Genomic DNA, 13,182 nt, shown 5'->3' with positions numbered 1-13,182 from the left:
CATCTGCACGCAATCAATACCTGTCTGTCAAATCAAATAAATTCAGTACAAGTCAAAAACTTTTTGACAATATTTATTGTTACGTAACATAGAACTGAACATATGTATGATTGTAGATATGTATAACATTCTCTCATTACATAAATAAAAGTAGAGCTACATTTCAAAATAAGAGAAAATAAATAAAATGTGAAAATTGTGTATGTTTAAATAAAGTGCTTAACTTTCCCTTTTATATCTCAGTGAGAGAACTGAGCTCTAGCTTGGCTTGGCAGGATGTTAAACCTGGGCTTGAATGGAGTCAGGGCCGTTCTCATACACATGTGGAGGTGCTCATTAGTGAGCCTGGAACCATATTTAGTTTAGATTATGTTCATTGTAAAGAAAGCTGCCTCGCAGTTGTATGTAAAGCCAAACATGGTCAGGATGTATAGGGCTACTTTCCTCAGACCTGGGAAAGCTGTCTCAGGGAAGTTGTCTTCAGATTTGAGTGGATATGTTTGTTCAAAACCTTTATGTTTTGTCTCATAATAAAAAATTGCCACTTTTAATATGAGACACACTGGTTTAGTGTGAACAGAAATCAGTCTCCGTCTCACTCGTCTGTTTCTCTCCCTTTCTCCGTCTCACTCGTCTGTTTCTCTCCCTTTCTCTGTCTCACTCGTCTGTTTCTCTCCCTTTCTGTCTCACTCGTCTGTTTCTCTCCCTTTCTCCGTCTCAATCGTCTGTTTCTCTCCCTTTCTCCGTCTCAATCGTCTGTTTCTCTCCCTTTCTCCGTCTCACTCGTCTGTTTCTCTCCCTTTCTCCGTCTCACTCGTCTGTTTCTCTCCCTTTCTCCGTCTCACTCACGTGTTTCTCTCCCTTTCTCCCGTCTCACTCGTCTGTTTCTCTCCCTTTGTTTTCTACATGTATCGCTATCTTTCTTTCATGTGTAATTTTACTCTAATTCTCTCTCATCTGTCTTGCACTGTTGAGTCGCAGGGTTTACTTCAGGAATGCACAGACTTGATTGGTCTGTGCGTTTCCACTACCGTTACCGTAAAGATTGTAAAAGCTGCGCCGATAAAATAGCGCTTCGTCAAGTTTTAAATCATAGCCTATTGTTTTCGCTGTAGGTCCGGGTCCGGACTGGACAGCTTCTGGGTCCCGACCCGGACCGCGGTCCGCCTGTTAGTGACCTATGGTATAGAGGGAGAATAGCAGTGGGCTCAGGACACATCCCTACATAGATAGATACACTCACTCACTCACTCACTCACTCACTCATATTCTACCGCTTATCCGAACTACCTCGGGTCACGGGGAGCCTGTGCCTATCTCAGGCGTCATCGGGCATCAAGGCAGGATACACCCTGGACGGAGTGCCAACCCATCGCAGGGCACACACACACACTCTCATTCACTCACACCATCACACACTACGGACAATTTTCCAGAGATGCCACCTGTGACCCGAGGTAGATAGATACAGTATATAGTAATTCTCCTTCTACTACTTCTATTATTACATTTTGTCCTATTTGGTATATAGTACAAAATAATTTACGGCAATTAACTAATAAAATCCACTATTTCTGTAATGTATTGTCACTGCTGAAAAGGGTGAACAGGCGGCGCTACAGTTTGAAAAATGTGTAAAGTTTCAGAGAAGGGACTGAACATAGCTAACAAAGCTCTAGGGAATCGGTTCGTTTAAAAGAATCGCTTATGAAGATCCGACTCGTCTGTGATTCACGCGTCAGCCTTGGTTGTTTCTCTTGACAGTGAAGACGTGCGGAATTTGAGAAACTGAGTTAACGGACACAGAGAAAGCGTTCTGCATCATGGGAGTTTCTTCCTCCAGTCTTTTAGACGAAAGTAAATGTAACTACATCAGAGGTAGGAAGTGTTTTAAGAGATATCTTAAAGTATTTGTAATTGATTCATTAAATGATTCATTGGAGCCACTGTTACTTTTATTTTCTGCGTTACTTTGTGTAAAGTAACTGTGTAGTTTGGGTTGTTTTGCTTTTCTCTGCATTCTCTCTATCTTAAAATATTATTCTTTTTTTTGTGGCTTTTTTGTCGTCTTGATTTGATTTCTAGGCAGGATGTGTATGATGTTTTGATGTCTATAGAGTGCAGTATGTCCTGGATGAGGCTATTGTAGGTTAATATCAATGTTATTAGTATGAAAACAATAAAAATGTGTTGGTCAGCTAACTTTGACTTCTTTCCTTTCAGTTTAGTTAATATTTGGACTCCCTGCACTGCTTGATGGCATGGTAAAATATCATCATAATATTAGATATGTTTGAATATTTAGTTTTTACTACAAAACCTTCTCAAGATATTAAATAATTTAACGAAGAATGTTTAAACAGTTGGAACAGAAATAGATTCATTCACTCATTTATTCATTTCCAGTTGCTTCTTTTTCCTGGTCAGAGTTTTGGGGAATTATCCAGGAAATACTGAACAAGAGGCAAAAAAATCCCACACTGATCAGGACACAGGGCTCCACACACACATTTACACATTTATTGACACCAATAAGCAATTTAACATAGCCTAGCCATCTTCTGGCATGTTTTTGGAAGTGTGTGGAACTGGAGAACCCAGACACAGGAAGCTCACACACAGAAACTCAGGATCACAAGATAAGATAAGATAAGACAAGACAAGATAAGACAAGATAGGATAAGATAGAACTTTATTAATCCCAAAGGATTTTTTTGCCAGGACTTCTTCAGATAACAAGAGAAATAAATATAAATAAAATATAAATTATATATTCTATATATACAAAATGTGTACAAACGTACAAAGGTGCTAGGGAACTAGAACATACGGCACATACTATGATGTTGCACACAATGGGATATTGCACATGGTATAGTATTAATGTACATATTGTAATTAATGTGAAATTGGGGTTCAGGGTTCTCAAACCTTTTTGTAGTCAGGGATTGATAAATTCCAGATTATTATTATGGTCATTATTTAAATGTGTACAATAAATTTGTGACTATTTAATGGACCCTTTAAAAGAAAGAAATTAATGATCCAATGGCTATGAATCACATTTCTCTGGGATTCCCCAAAATCCACTTTTATAATCACTGGTCTACATATTTCCAGTATAACTCTTACCCTGCACCACACATGCTGCATACCATCCATTTCACTTGGATGGTATGCGTTAAATTCTGCACTAAATGCCGTACAAATTGATTCAGCAGGACTCTGAGAACACTGCTACATCTGTCCAACTCTTTAGGCTTAGAGGCATAGAGGATTTTATGTCATGTGGGGTTCAGCATGATGAGAAGAACGTGTTTCCTTCCTGTGTTTGGGAGCAGCTGGTCCAGAGGATTGTTTGCTGATTTAGGGGAAGTGTCGGATAAAAGAGGAAACCAGCTCTGTTCTGCACCCGTCTGGATTGTTCTGCTTGATCAGTTGGACTGGAGCACTTACTTCCTTCTTACATACTTTTCACAGCTTGGTGTAAAGTTAGGCAACAATCTTGATGCAACAGTGACCTCTTCCTCATAGTGACCTCAAAGTGATGAACTGAATAGAAGAGAAGAGAGAGAATCATGAGAAATGAACAGAAAGAGGTAGAAATGGAAAGAGTGTTGAATGAAAGAGATGAAGTGAATGAAGAACAGAAAGAAAGTGACTTAAAGACAGACAAGGACATAGGGAGATATGGGACAAAGAGAGAAGTGAGAGTAGAGTTCATGGGTTTGAAGGACACAGAAAAAGCATACTGGATGAGATAGATAGATAGATAGATAGATAGATAGATAGATAGATAGATAGATAGATAGATAGATAGATAGATTGATAGATTGATTGATTGATTGATTGATTTCACATACACTTTCACCTAAACCCAAATCTATTTATGATATATAGATTTGTACCGAAGCTGCAAGACTAATGGGGCTGAGATGGAAGAGCAGTTTGTAGATACTGGTACAACATTATATTTACATCATCACACACTCACTTCGAACTGTGTTGAGTTTTTTTTATTAATCACAATCTAATTCACAATTATTAATCTCTTTACTCTTATGCAGGTGGTTGCATGTAATCAGGAACGAACTATGGAGCATGGCTCACATTAGTACCACCCTGATGATTAAGTTATGTAGTTTGCATGATACAATACTGGAGGCTGTGTGTTTACTTATTAGCTGCACTGGGTTTGTCAAACTAAAGAGGCATATATTAGACACCACACTTGTCACGGCTGATGGCAATGGCAAAATTGAGGAGATTTCTATTTCAGTGTTTAGTAAGTGATTAGTGAAGGATGATGCAGCTGCAGCATTCGATAAAATGCAGCATTCGATAAAAGTGGTTTGATCTCACAGTTACTTATGTGTGACAACGGCCTCACTACAGGAAATTGCTTCATGCATTAAACCCTGAACTAAAGAATAGACCTTGGAGTAAGTTGGAGGATCATATGGTAGTAATCACAGTGACAGCAGCTTAAAAAAATGAATGCAATGAGTTACTAAATTCTACTAATACTACAGTTTTCTAAATTATGTCATGATTTATTGATTTGGATTGATTTAATGTGCAGATTTTTTTTTACCTGCTTGTTTTTTAATTATATGTAATACACAATATTCTAGGTGGTAATATTTTTTTTTACATAGATAATGTCACAGAATTTAGAATAAACTGGATGCAAAAAACACATAAGTTTTGATGTATTCTGTGAACATTTTGACCATTTTTTGGGTCTTTCGGTACAGTAGATCCATGGCACGGACATGAGCTGGTCTGTTTCACATTTTAAAGCCCTTGTAAACATTTTTATGACTAGCTTCATCTGATATGTGTAGCTTTATTTACATTTACATGCAAATTGAAATACACCATCACTGTTGATCATTTGGTTGAGCTAGAAACTGTAATCAAGCAGCAAAAGCAGAGTCATAAAGGGTCTCCTGTTTGAGATACGGAACACCTTCCTTTACAGCTAGTGTCATGCTTTAGACATGTAGTTTGCATATGTGTTAGCTATGTTAGACTCATAGATGTAATGGTGAACTAAAGAAGTGGCTGCCGGTTAGCATGTTACTGCTATAGATATTTTTACATTTGCTACAAACCTCAAGATTCTACTTATAATTGACATGCTTAGAAAAGTAATGTTGCTGCTCCTTATTGCTCATATTTACACGTGAGAGTTTTGAAATCATGGAGTCATGCAGATATTTATTACAGATGTGAATCGTTATGTTTTCTCAGGGTCAGTGGTAGGTATTTTGAAGCTTCTCTGTAGTGACTTTCTACCATTAAAGCTGCTTGTAAAGCAATTCAGATGACACGTCTGTTTATCTGAACTCTAGCTGTTTTAGGCCTTTCAGGCTGCCTGTATCCTCTCAAGAGTTTAAAAGATGGTACAGGGCTCGGGTTTGGGTGAAATCACTCGCACCATGAGCACAGAGAAAGAAATCTGTGACTCAGAGAATCTCCTGATGTGCTCCCCTTCTGTTACAAAGTTGACAGTGTGTTTCCTAGAGACAGAGTGAGACAGAGAATAAGCCAGAAGGAAAGACAGAGAAAGAGGAATCTATGAATGGACTCTGACCAAACTGTTTCCAGCTGTCATGTTCGGAAAAGAAGGCGAGTTTCAGCACAGAATGATTTAGGATGCTATCGCTAACCCAAGCGTCTCTATGGCCTGAACAGCTCCTTATTATCATCCTGCAAATCGGCCACATCCTATTTTTCGGTTGGCAGTATTTATTCTCATGCATTTCAGTGTGCGTGTTTTAAGGTCACTTCAGGATAGGCCCTCTTTTCTGGCTTGCATTAGGGCCTGGGGAAATTACTCGCACTCTCTGACAGGCCGTTCTGATTTTAGACTCACTCCCCTCACTGCCTCCTCCCTGTGAGAGAAGCACACGTGTGACATGTTTGTGTTTCCACAACTGGCACATTCTCCATTTGCTCTGCTGATTTTTTTGGGGGTTGAAGTTTTCCACTATTTGCAGTTAATATTCACAGCAGTGTTTAGATACCTAACAACGTGGGCATGCTAAAATGTTACAGATGCACCTTTATGTCTCTAGCTTTGGATATCGGCCATAGTGGTTTGTTTCTCTGAGTAGAGTTATACACCTCTAGTATATAGACTGTGCTGATGTCACCCATCTAACATCTAATACTAGTTAGGTGATGTGTCTTGGGATAAACAAATAGATGATTCATGTATTTGTCCATTAGTCAATTAGCGTTCTATATCTGGCTTTTCAGGTTTGAAAGGAGCTTTATTTTAACCTATTTTTTCCCCAAGGTATTACTGTTCAGAGGATCAGGGCAACCCCCTTGTGGCACGGTGGCTTAGTGGTTAGCACGTTCGCCTCACACCTCCAGGGTTGGGGGTTCGATTCCCGCCTCCACCTTGTGTGTGTGGAGTTTGCATGTTCTCCCCGTGCCTCGGGGGTTTCCTCCGGGTACTCCGGTTTCCTCCCCCGGTCCAAAGACATGCATGGTAGGTTGATTGGCATCTCTGGAAAATTGTCCGTAGTGTGTGATTGCGTGAGTGAATGAGAGTGTGTGTGTGTGCCCTGCGATGGGTTGGCACTCCGTCCAGGGTGTATCCTGCCTTGATGCCCGATGACGCCTAAGATAGGCACAGGCTGCCCGTGACCCGAGGTAGTTCGGATAAGCGGTAGAAAATGAGTGAGAGTGAGAGAGTGAGTGAGGATCAGGGCAGAATAAAGTGTTTGTGCCTCCACTTGGCAGCTTTTAACAGCATCTAAGTTCAGTACATTTCAGTGTTTACTGACAAAATATCAGGAGGAATGTGAGTGAGAGTCATTAGCCAATTGATAGACCACAGACATTTGACCCACACTGTTTATTTATAAAAACATGAGTATAAATCTGCCCTACATACATATTCCCTCTGCTCAAATCTCATTCTGCACCAGCTGTTCCTTTTCCATGTTATACGTTGGCCAGCTGAAAGCAGATCTCACAGTCTGATGTGGTCCGTCTGGAGCTCTTTATTTCTCACATCTTTCTGGTGGAATGAGTCAACAAATGCAGCTAAACAAGCCATGCTATCAATTTATGTTGAAATATTAAGTTTGACACTGAATAAAAAAGTAGATTTATGACTAGTAACCATCATTTCCGCTAGGTATTTGTGTAATGTATTCCTGAATAAGGCGTAATATCCAGCAAAAGGTCCAGAAAACATCTGCTGCTTTACAAAAAGATGTGGCCATCATGTTATCAGCATAACGTCAAACAATATTGACAGAGCAAGAAAGAAATGACATACTGAGGCAGTTAATAAAAAAACTAGTTGTGAATTAACCATTCACATAGACACACAATTTCTTTCAGGATGTTCAGATCTGAAAATAAATTTGATATGAGGTTAGATTTCCTAGGGTCAGGATCACAGGTCTTATCTGAGGTGTTTTTTCCTAGCATCCATTCTACATTAAGTGCTCACTAAACCAGTTACATTTTCCTCAGTGAATGAATGACTTAATTGTATTCATTTTTGCTATACAGATAATAATATTTCAGCACAACCACACAATGCACGTCTGTTACATGCAACAGAGAGACTCCTTGCTTAGCCTAGCATCTTGACACTATTTTCCAACTGCCACAAACTGTTATGAACAGACATAGTGTTCAGCAATTTTTTTGGTACACATTAAAGCCCTATCCTGCCTTATGCCTCTGGTTACTTTGTCGTTCACTGGTTTCCACAACTTCCTGATCTCCCACATAGTCTTTATTACTGCACCTCCCCTCATAACAGGAAGATGGAATGACTTCATCCTATCAACAATCTTGCTCTTTCTTTATTACTCATTTTTTGTTTCATTGTGATGCATAAATTGAAACACAGATGCATAGAAGACCATTTTTCTATCTACCACTGGTGAGCATCTGCTATCTTCCATGTTGTTGTATCAGGGTTTTCCCTACATGCATCACTATGTTGACCTTTTACTTTGAGTACATGTGCCTTGTTTACTAGGCAAAACCACCCCATTTTAGCTTTATAAAATGAACATGTTTTTCAATTTTATCATCTATAAATAGATATAGATGAAGAGCTATTATAGATAGAAACTTATAAACTATAAGAGATGAATAGATTTCCTTTTTTTTTCACCGTAGCGGTTCCCGCTTTGAGCACGAATGCAAATTAAGGAATAAGAAAAGAAAAAGTGGTTTCACAAAGGCACCACATGTAAAATGCTTTAGAATGCTGTAATTAAATAAAATTTTATATAAACTTGTATTTTAACTATACATAATTTGATTTTGAATTTGAATTTATTGTTCCTGTTCTGATATACTGTCATCCCATTCTGTGTGGGTTCCGACATCTTATGTCGTGTTCTTAGGATAGGGTCCAGATTCAGCTCAATCCTGTACACATTTCATCTAAACGTAGTCAACCAGCCGTGATATTTGGGGACTGAACTTTGCTTCTTAATTTTTGTGTTGGAAGAGCAACGTAGCTAACGAGTAAGAGAAGTTTATAGTTGCTTATATAGCTGTTCTTTGGGGTAAGGAGAAAGTGGGAAATGTTTGTGAAACATTTTTAGCAACATTTTTTTTTCATTTTTAAAGAAATTGTTGTTATATATTATAATAAGATTAAAATATATACATTTGATACAGAAGGCGTACACAAGATTTTTTGTAAATGTAAATGTTTTAGTTTTCAGTAACTGTTAAAATGAAATCAGGTAAACATTTTATTCTTACTAAAAGTTTCATCTCACAGGTGCTTAAGTGCGACGAGGGACACACTACAGGAAATTACTTCATGCTTCAAACCTTGTGCAGAAATAAAGTTCCGACTCCCTGCAGAAAAGGTGTTAGCGTAGATGCATGGTTTTGAAAGCTGCAGGACATAAAGCAGATCATAAAGCACTGTTTGGTTCACTTTGTTTTTTTTTATGACCTGAGTGTAAGTTTGAGAAAGACAGGATATAATTTAAAAGGATTTTTCTATTCCAGAAATGTAACTGTTTTTGCCTCATGGCAATGTGGCAACAGATATTTGATCAAGATGGGGTCAGTTTTGGGTTGAGGCAAAAATATTTAATATAGAATACATGACCTTTTTTTGAGATATGAAAAATAAATAATAAAATTGTTGTTGAAGTTAAAGGTGGTCTAATCTGTGTTTCTAAACTTCCAATAATGATTTTTTTTTATAAACCATAAAATAACTGATTCACAATATCGTGATTCAGGGTGTCTCACTCCTTTCTTTATTTCTAGCTTTTGTTTAATATTATTTTGGCCTTGGATTTAGCTCCACCCTCTGCAATAATGGAGCAGCTCAGCTCTGATAGTTTTCCTTAAAACTAATACAATTCATTCATAAGTTTAACAGAGGATGTGTGAGGGAGGGAAGACTATTGCACTGTTATAAGTTTGTCTTGAAATATGACGTAATCATATTGTGAAAACCTGGTTAAGACTGCATTCGTGTGCATACACATCATGACCCACATGTACACAGACAGCTGGATGAAAGAATCAGTGCTATAAGCATGAACAAAAGCATAGCCCCAGACACCCTCCTCTGCAGGATTTCCAGATATAAAAGCGCTGTGTGTTCGCGTGTTGCATGATGCAGGGCAGTTTGAAACTGCTCCAGATGTCAGTATAAAGACCTAGTTTTCAGCTGTGTTTGTTTACCCCTACATTGAAAGTCTCTTGCACGAATCTTGTGCATCTGTTGTAGGCATCAAGACAATGAATTTTGCATGCTTTTCACATGTAGATCTGTTATACTGACTTCAATTAAAAAAGAATCTTCAGATAAAAACATTAACATTTATAAAGATCTGAGTTGCTTCCATATAGATTTTGGATCTTACTCTGTCTTCTGCTCACTGTCTTTCCACTTCAACTCTGGAACAGTCGGACAGTGCTATTCCCGTAAATTTTGAATTGAGTCAGGTATTAATTTTGTTACTGTCTACTAACAAAAGAAATACCTGACTCATTTCAAAATTTACATCAACATTTGTTCCAGTGAGTGGAAGGAAAATACAGGTGAAACCACCATTAGATATTTTGAATATTTGACACACTTTATAAGCAAATAAAGACCACAAAATACAGAAGTATTTAAAGTTGTTTACTGTATTAAATTTTCCACTGAAATGTCAGCTTTAGTTGTCATTACACTTTTTTATTATCATGTAAATATGAAACTCATGACCAGTAAAATTGAGCTGAAAGTAATTTCTACACACTGTGGTGAAGGAGTGAACATTGGTCATGCACTGGATTTATAATGCACTGTGGATAATAATTCACCATTCATAGAACATAATGTGTTTGCTGAGAAATCAGACATTTGTAAAAACATTATAAAATGTTGTCCCAAACAGTGCATTATACATGAACAGTGAACATGGAGTAAATTCAGACCCATTGTAAATCTTTTAAACCTAAAGCAAAGGTTTCGACTAAAATAAGACTCTGATCCCAAATCTAGCTGATTGGCCAAGATATTTTATTGACCATAAATCTTATACATATACACAACTCTTTATACATATCAAAATCTATGTAAATGCTTTTAAGCTCCACCCTCTTTTCCACCACTGTTGTTAGTTGTTCATGTTCATTAAATGATTAAATGACATAGTGGAAATTGCAAATATTTGTTATAAATAAATGATAAATAAATAATATCTACCGTTGGCCAGAAAGTGCATCTTTTGGTTCACAAACATTTCTAACTCATTGAAAGAACTATTAAAAAATAAATGAACTGAATATTAATTTAAAATAATATTTCATTATAATTTAATAATAAAAAAAGTAAAGGTATCACATTAATTTGCAGGTCATAGCACACTAAACTGTGGAGCAGATAATATTGTGGAAATGGAGGCAAGTCCGTTCACACACCACCGATTAATTAAGTGAATGGAACCCTGAACTTACATTTGACTATTTCCTAAAGCATGTACACTATATAGCCAAATGTTTGTGGACCCTAAACATCACACCTATTTGCTTGTTGAACATCCCATTTCAGATTAATTCTCCTTTTGCTATTATATAACTCTCACTTTTCACTTTCTCTAGATTTTCATGTGGCTGTGGGGATTTTAGCCACAAGAGCATTAGTGAGGTCAGTTACTGATGTTGTGTGAGGAGGTCTGTGGTGCAGTCAGCGTTCAAGTTCAATCCAAAGGTGTTCAGTGGGGTTGAGGTCAGGGCTGTATACAGGACATTTCCACATCAACACTGGCAAAGCTCGTTTTGTGTACAGAAGCATATATATTTGGGCTTCTTAGTTCCAGTTAGGGGAAATCTTATTCTACATCATACAAACACATCACATACAATTATGTGCTTCTTGTGCATCTTTGTGGCAACAGCTTAGCGGAGACCACATATGGCTATGATGGTCAGTGGTCCACAAACCTTTGACCATTTGGTGTATTATATTATAACTCAAGTATTACAATCTCACAGTGTTTACTTAAGTATTTGCTACTTAGTTTGCTGCTTGTGTTTTTAAAAACTTTATACATTTATCTGAATTACCTTTTTATGATTTTCACTTATAAAACAGCTGCTTTTGTGAATTTAGCTTAATCCTGTCTGCCTCAGCATGTTCCAGTGTTATCTTCATCAACATCCTGCAATTATATGTAGCTATAATGGTGGCACAATTACATTCAATTACACCTACAACCCTTGAAGCCTTCTGGCAAACTGAAAAAGGGTCTGCGAGTACTATGCCTAATGTTCAAGCTAAAAACCAGTATGTAAATAGCAAGATACTACGATACTGTATCACATAAGCCAATTTCCAAATGCATGCCCAAAGCAACATTCATAGCATACTGCATCCAGCTATACAGTGTGATTATTTAATTTTTCCCCAAACAAAACCTGGAATATGTATGATTATGATTGTGTTGAATAATTTAGGGGTCACTGTAGTATGAATTCATCTAAATGTTGTTGGAAACAACCCTAGAAAATGTATTGCCTGTGTGGACTAGCTTACGCTACCTGTCAAAATAAATGCTGTATTGAATAGTATATGTTAATCAAACAGATTAATATGCAAGTCGTTCAGGGAGGACTTGTTCTTATTGTTGCCTTTGCAAAAGCTTGGGCACAAAAAAGGGATATTATTCTGCATGGCTGTATATATTTCAACACACTTTACCACATTATTGCACAGTTACTTCCTGAACTGTTGAGTGTTGATTTTGTAATGGATGAGTTGGAGAGTATCGGAATTGTCACTGAAGTTGGGAGTTATAATAAACACTAAAGTGGATTGATTGAGTGGATTTTATAAGGGCATCATTTGTGTGTGTGTGTGTGTGTGTGTGTGTGTGCGCATGCGTGCGTGTGTGTGCGTGCCTGCTATGCGCCTTAAAGAGGAAAAGCACACAATCTGCCAGTTAGGAATCTCACAGGAAACCGTTATCTCATCCCTCTGCCTCTTAATTCATTTATCAGCACAAGATGAAGAGCAGGCTGATTGGATAACAGGAATCAGGCACACATTTAATTTAATCATTATACAAAGACTCTTTCATGTGTCCCATCTCTTCCCTGTTTCCTCAGTTTCCTCTGGAGTTGGATATATTCCTTTGCAAAATTAAAGGACCTTAAAGACAATTTTACTCCATAATATTAAAAATACATATAAATGTAATGTCATGAACCATAACATAGGCAATTAGTGTAGTGTAGAAAATACAATGTGAGCGCATGGCTTCATTAAATTAAATGTTGATGATTTAGACATCAAAACCAGAGAGACAGGAAAACCTATTATCTCACTTATCATAATGAATGGAGGAAAACACATTATTCTCTTTCTCTCTCAGGCAGTTTTTCTCTGAAAATAAGGAGATTTATACAAAATGGAGAAAGTCATTGGACTCGAGAGTGGAAATAGGAGGAAATGCAGACTCTGCATCATTGTGCCATGTTATTTTGGCAGAGCAGTGAAGCGTTAAGTTTCAGTTCAAATTTCTCCATAATGCATCATAGAGTTGGCTCTGACTGTAGATCTGTTTTTCCTCTAACAAATGCAACATCTAAAAAAAATCCAGACCAGACTGTGTGGATTTAATGGATTTTTAAGACACAAGATCATACAAAATGGGGTATACCACTTAAATG

General features: G+C 37.4%; 1 protein-coding gene across 1 annotated transcript in view; it reads left to right on the top strand.

The window, feature by feature from the left end:
- The first annotated feature begins 1,723 nt into the window (after nucleotides 1-1,723).
- niban1b (niban apoptosis regulator 1b) overlaps nucleotides 1,724-13,182 on the top strand; it is a 24,574-nt gene continuing 13,115 nt past the window's right edge. Inside the window, exon 1 of the mRNA XM_060888132.1 lies at nucleotides 1,724-1,878. Within this exon, the coding sequence (XP_060744115.1) occupies nucleotides 1,824-1,878 (55 nt within the window). The 5' untranslated portion in view covers nucleotides 1,724-1,823. The remainder of the gene's footprint in view (nucleotides 1,879-13,182) is intronic.

The sequence above is a fragment of the Tachysurus vachellii genome, chromosome 15, assembly GCF_030014155.1.
Source record: "Tachysurus vachellii isolate PV-2020 chromosome 15, HZAU_Pvac_v1, whole genome shotgun sequence".
NCBI lineage: Eukaryota > Metazoa > Chordata > Actinopteri > Siluriformes > Bagridae > Tachysurus > Tachysurus vachellii.
This window is presented reverse-complemented; position numbering and strand designations above follow the sequence as displayed.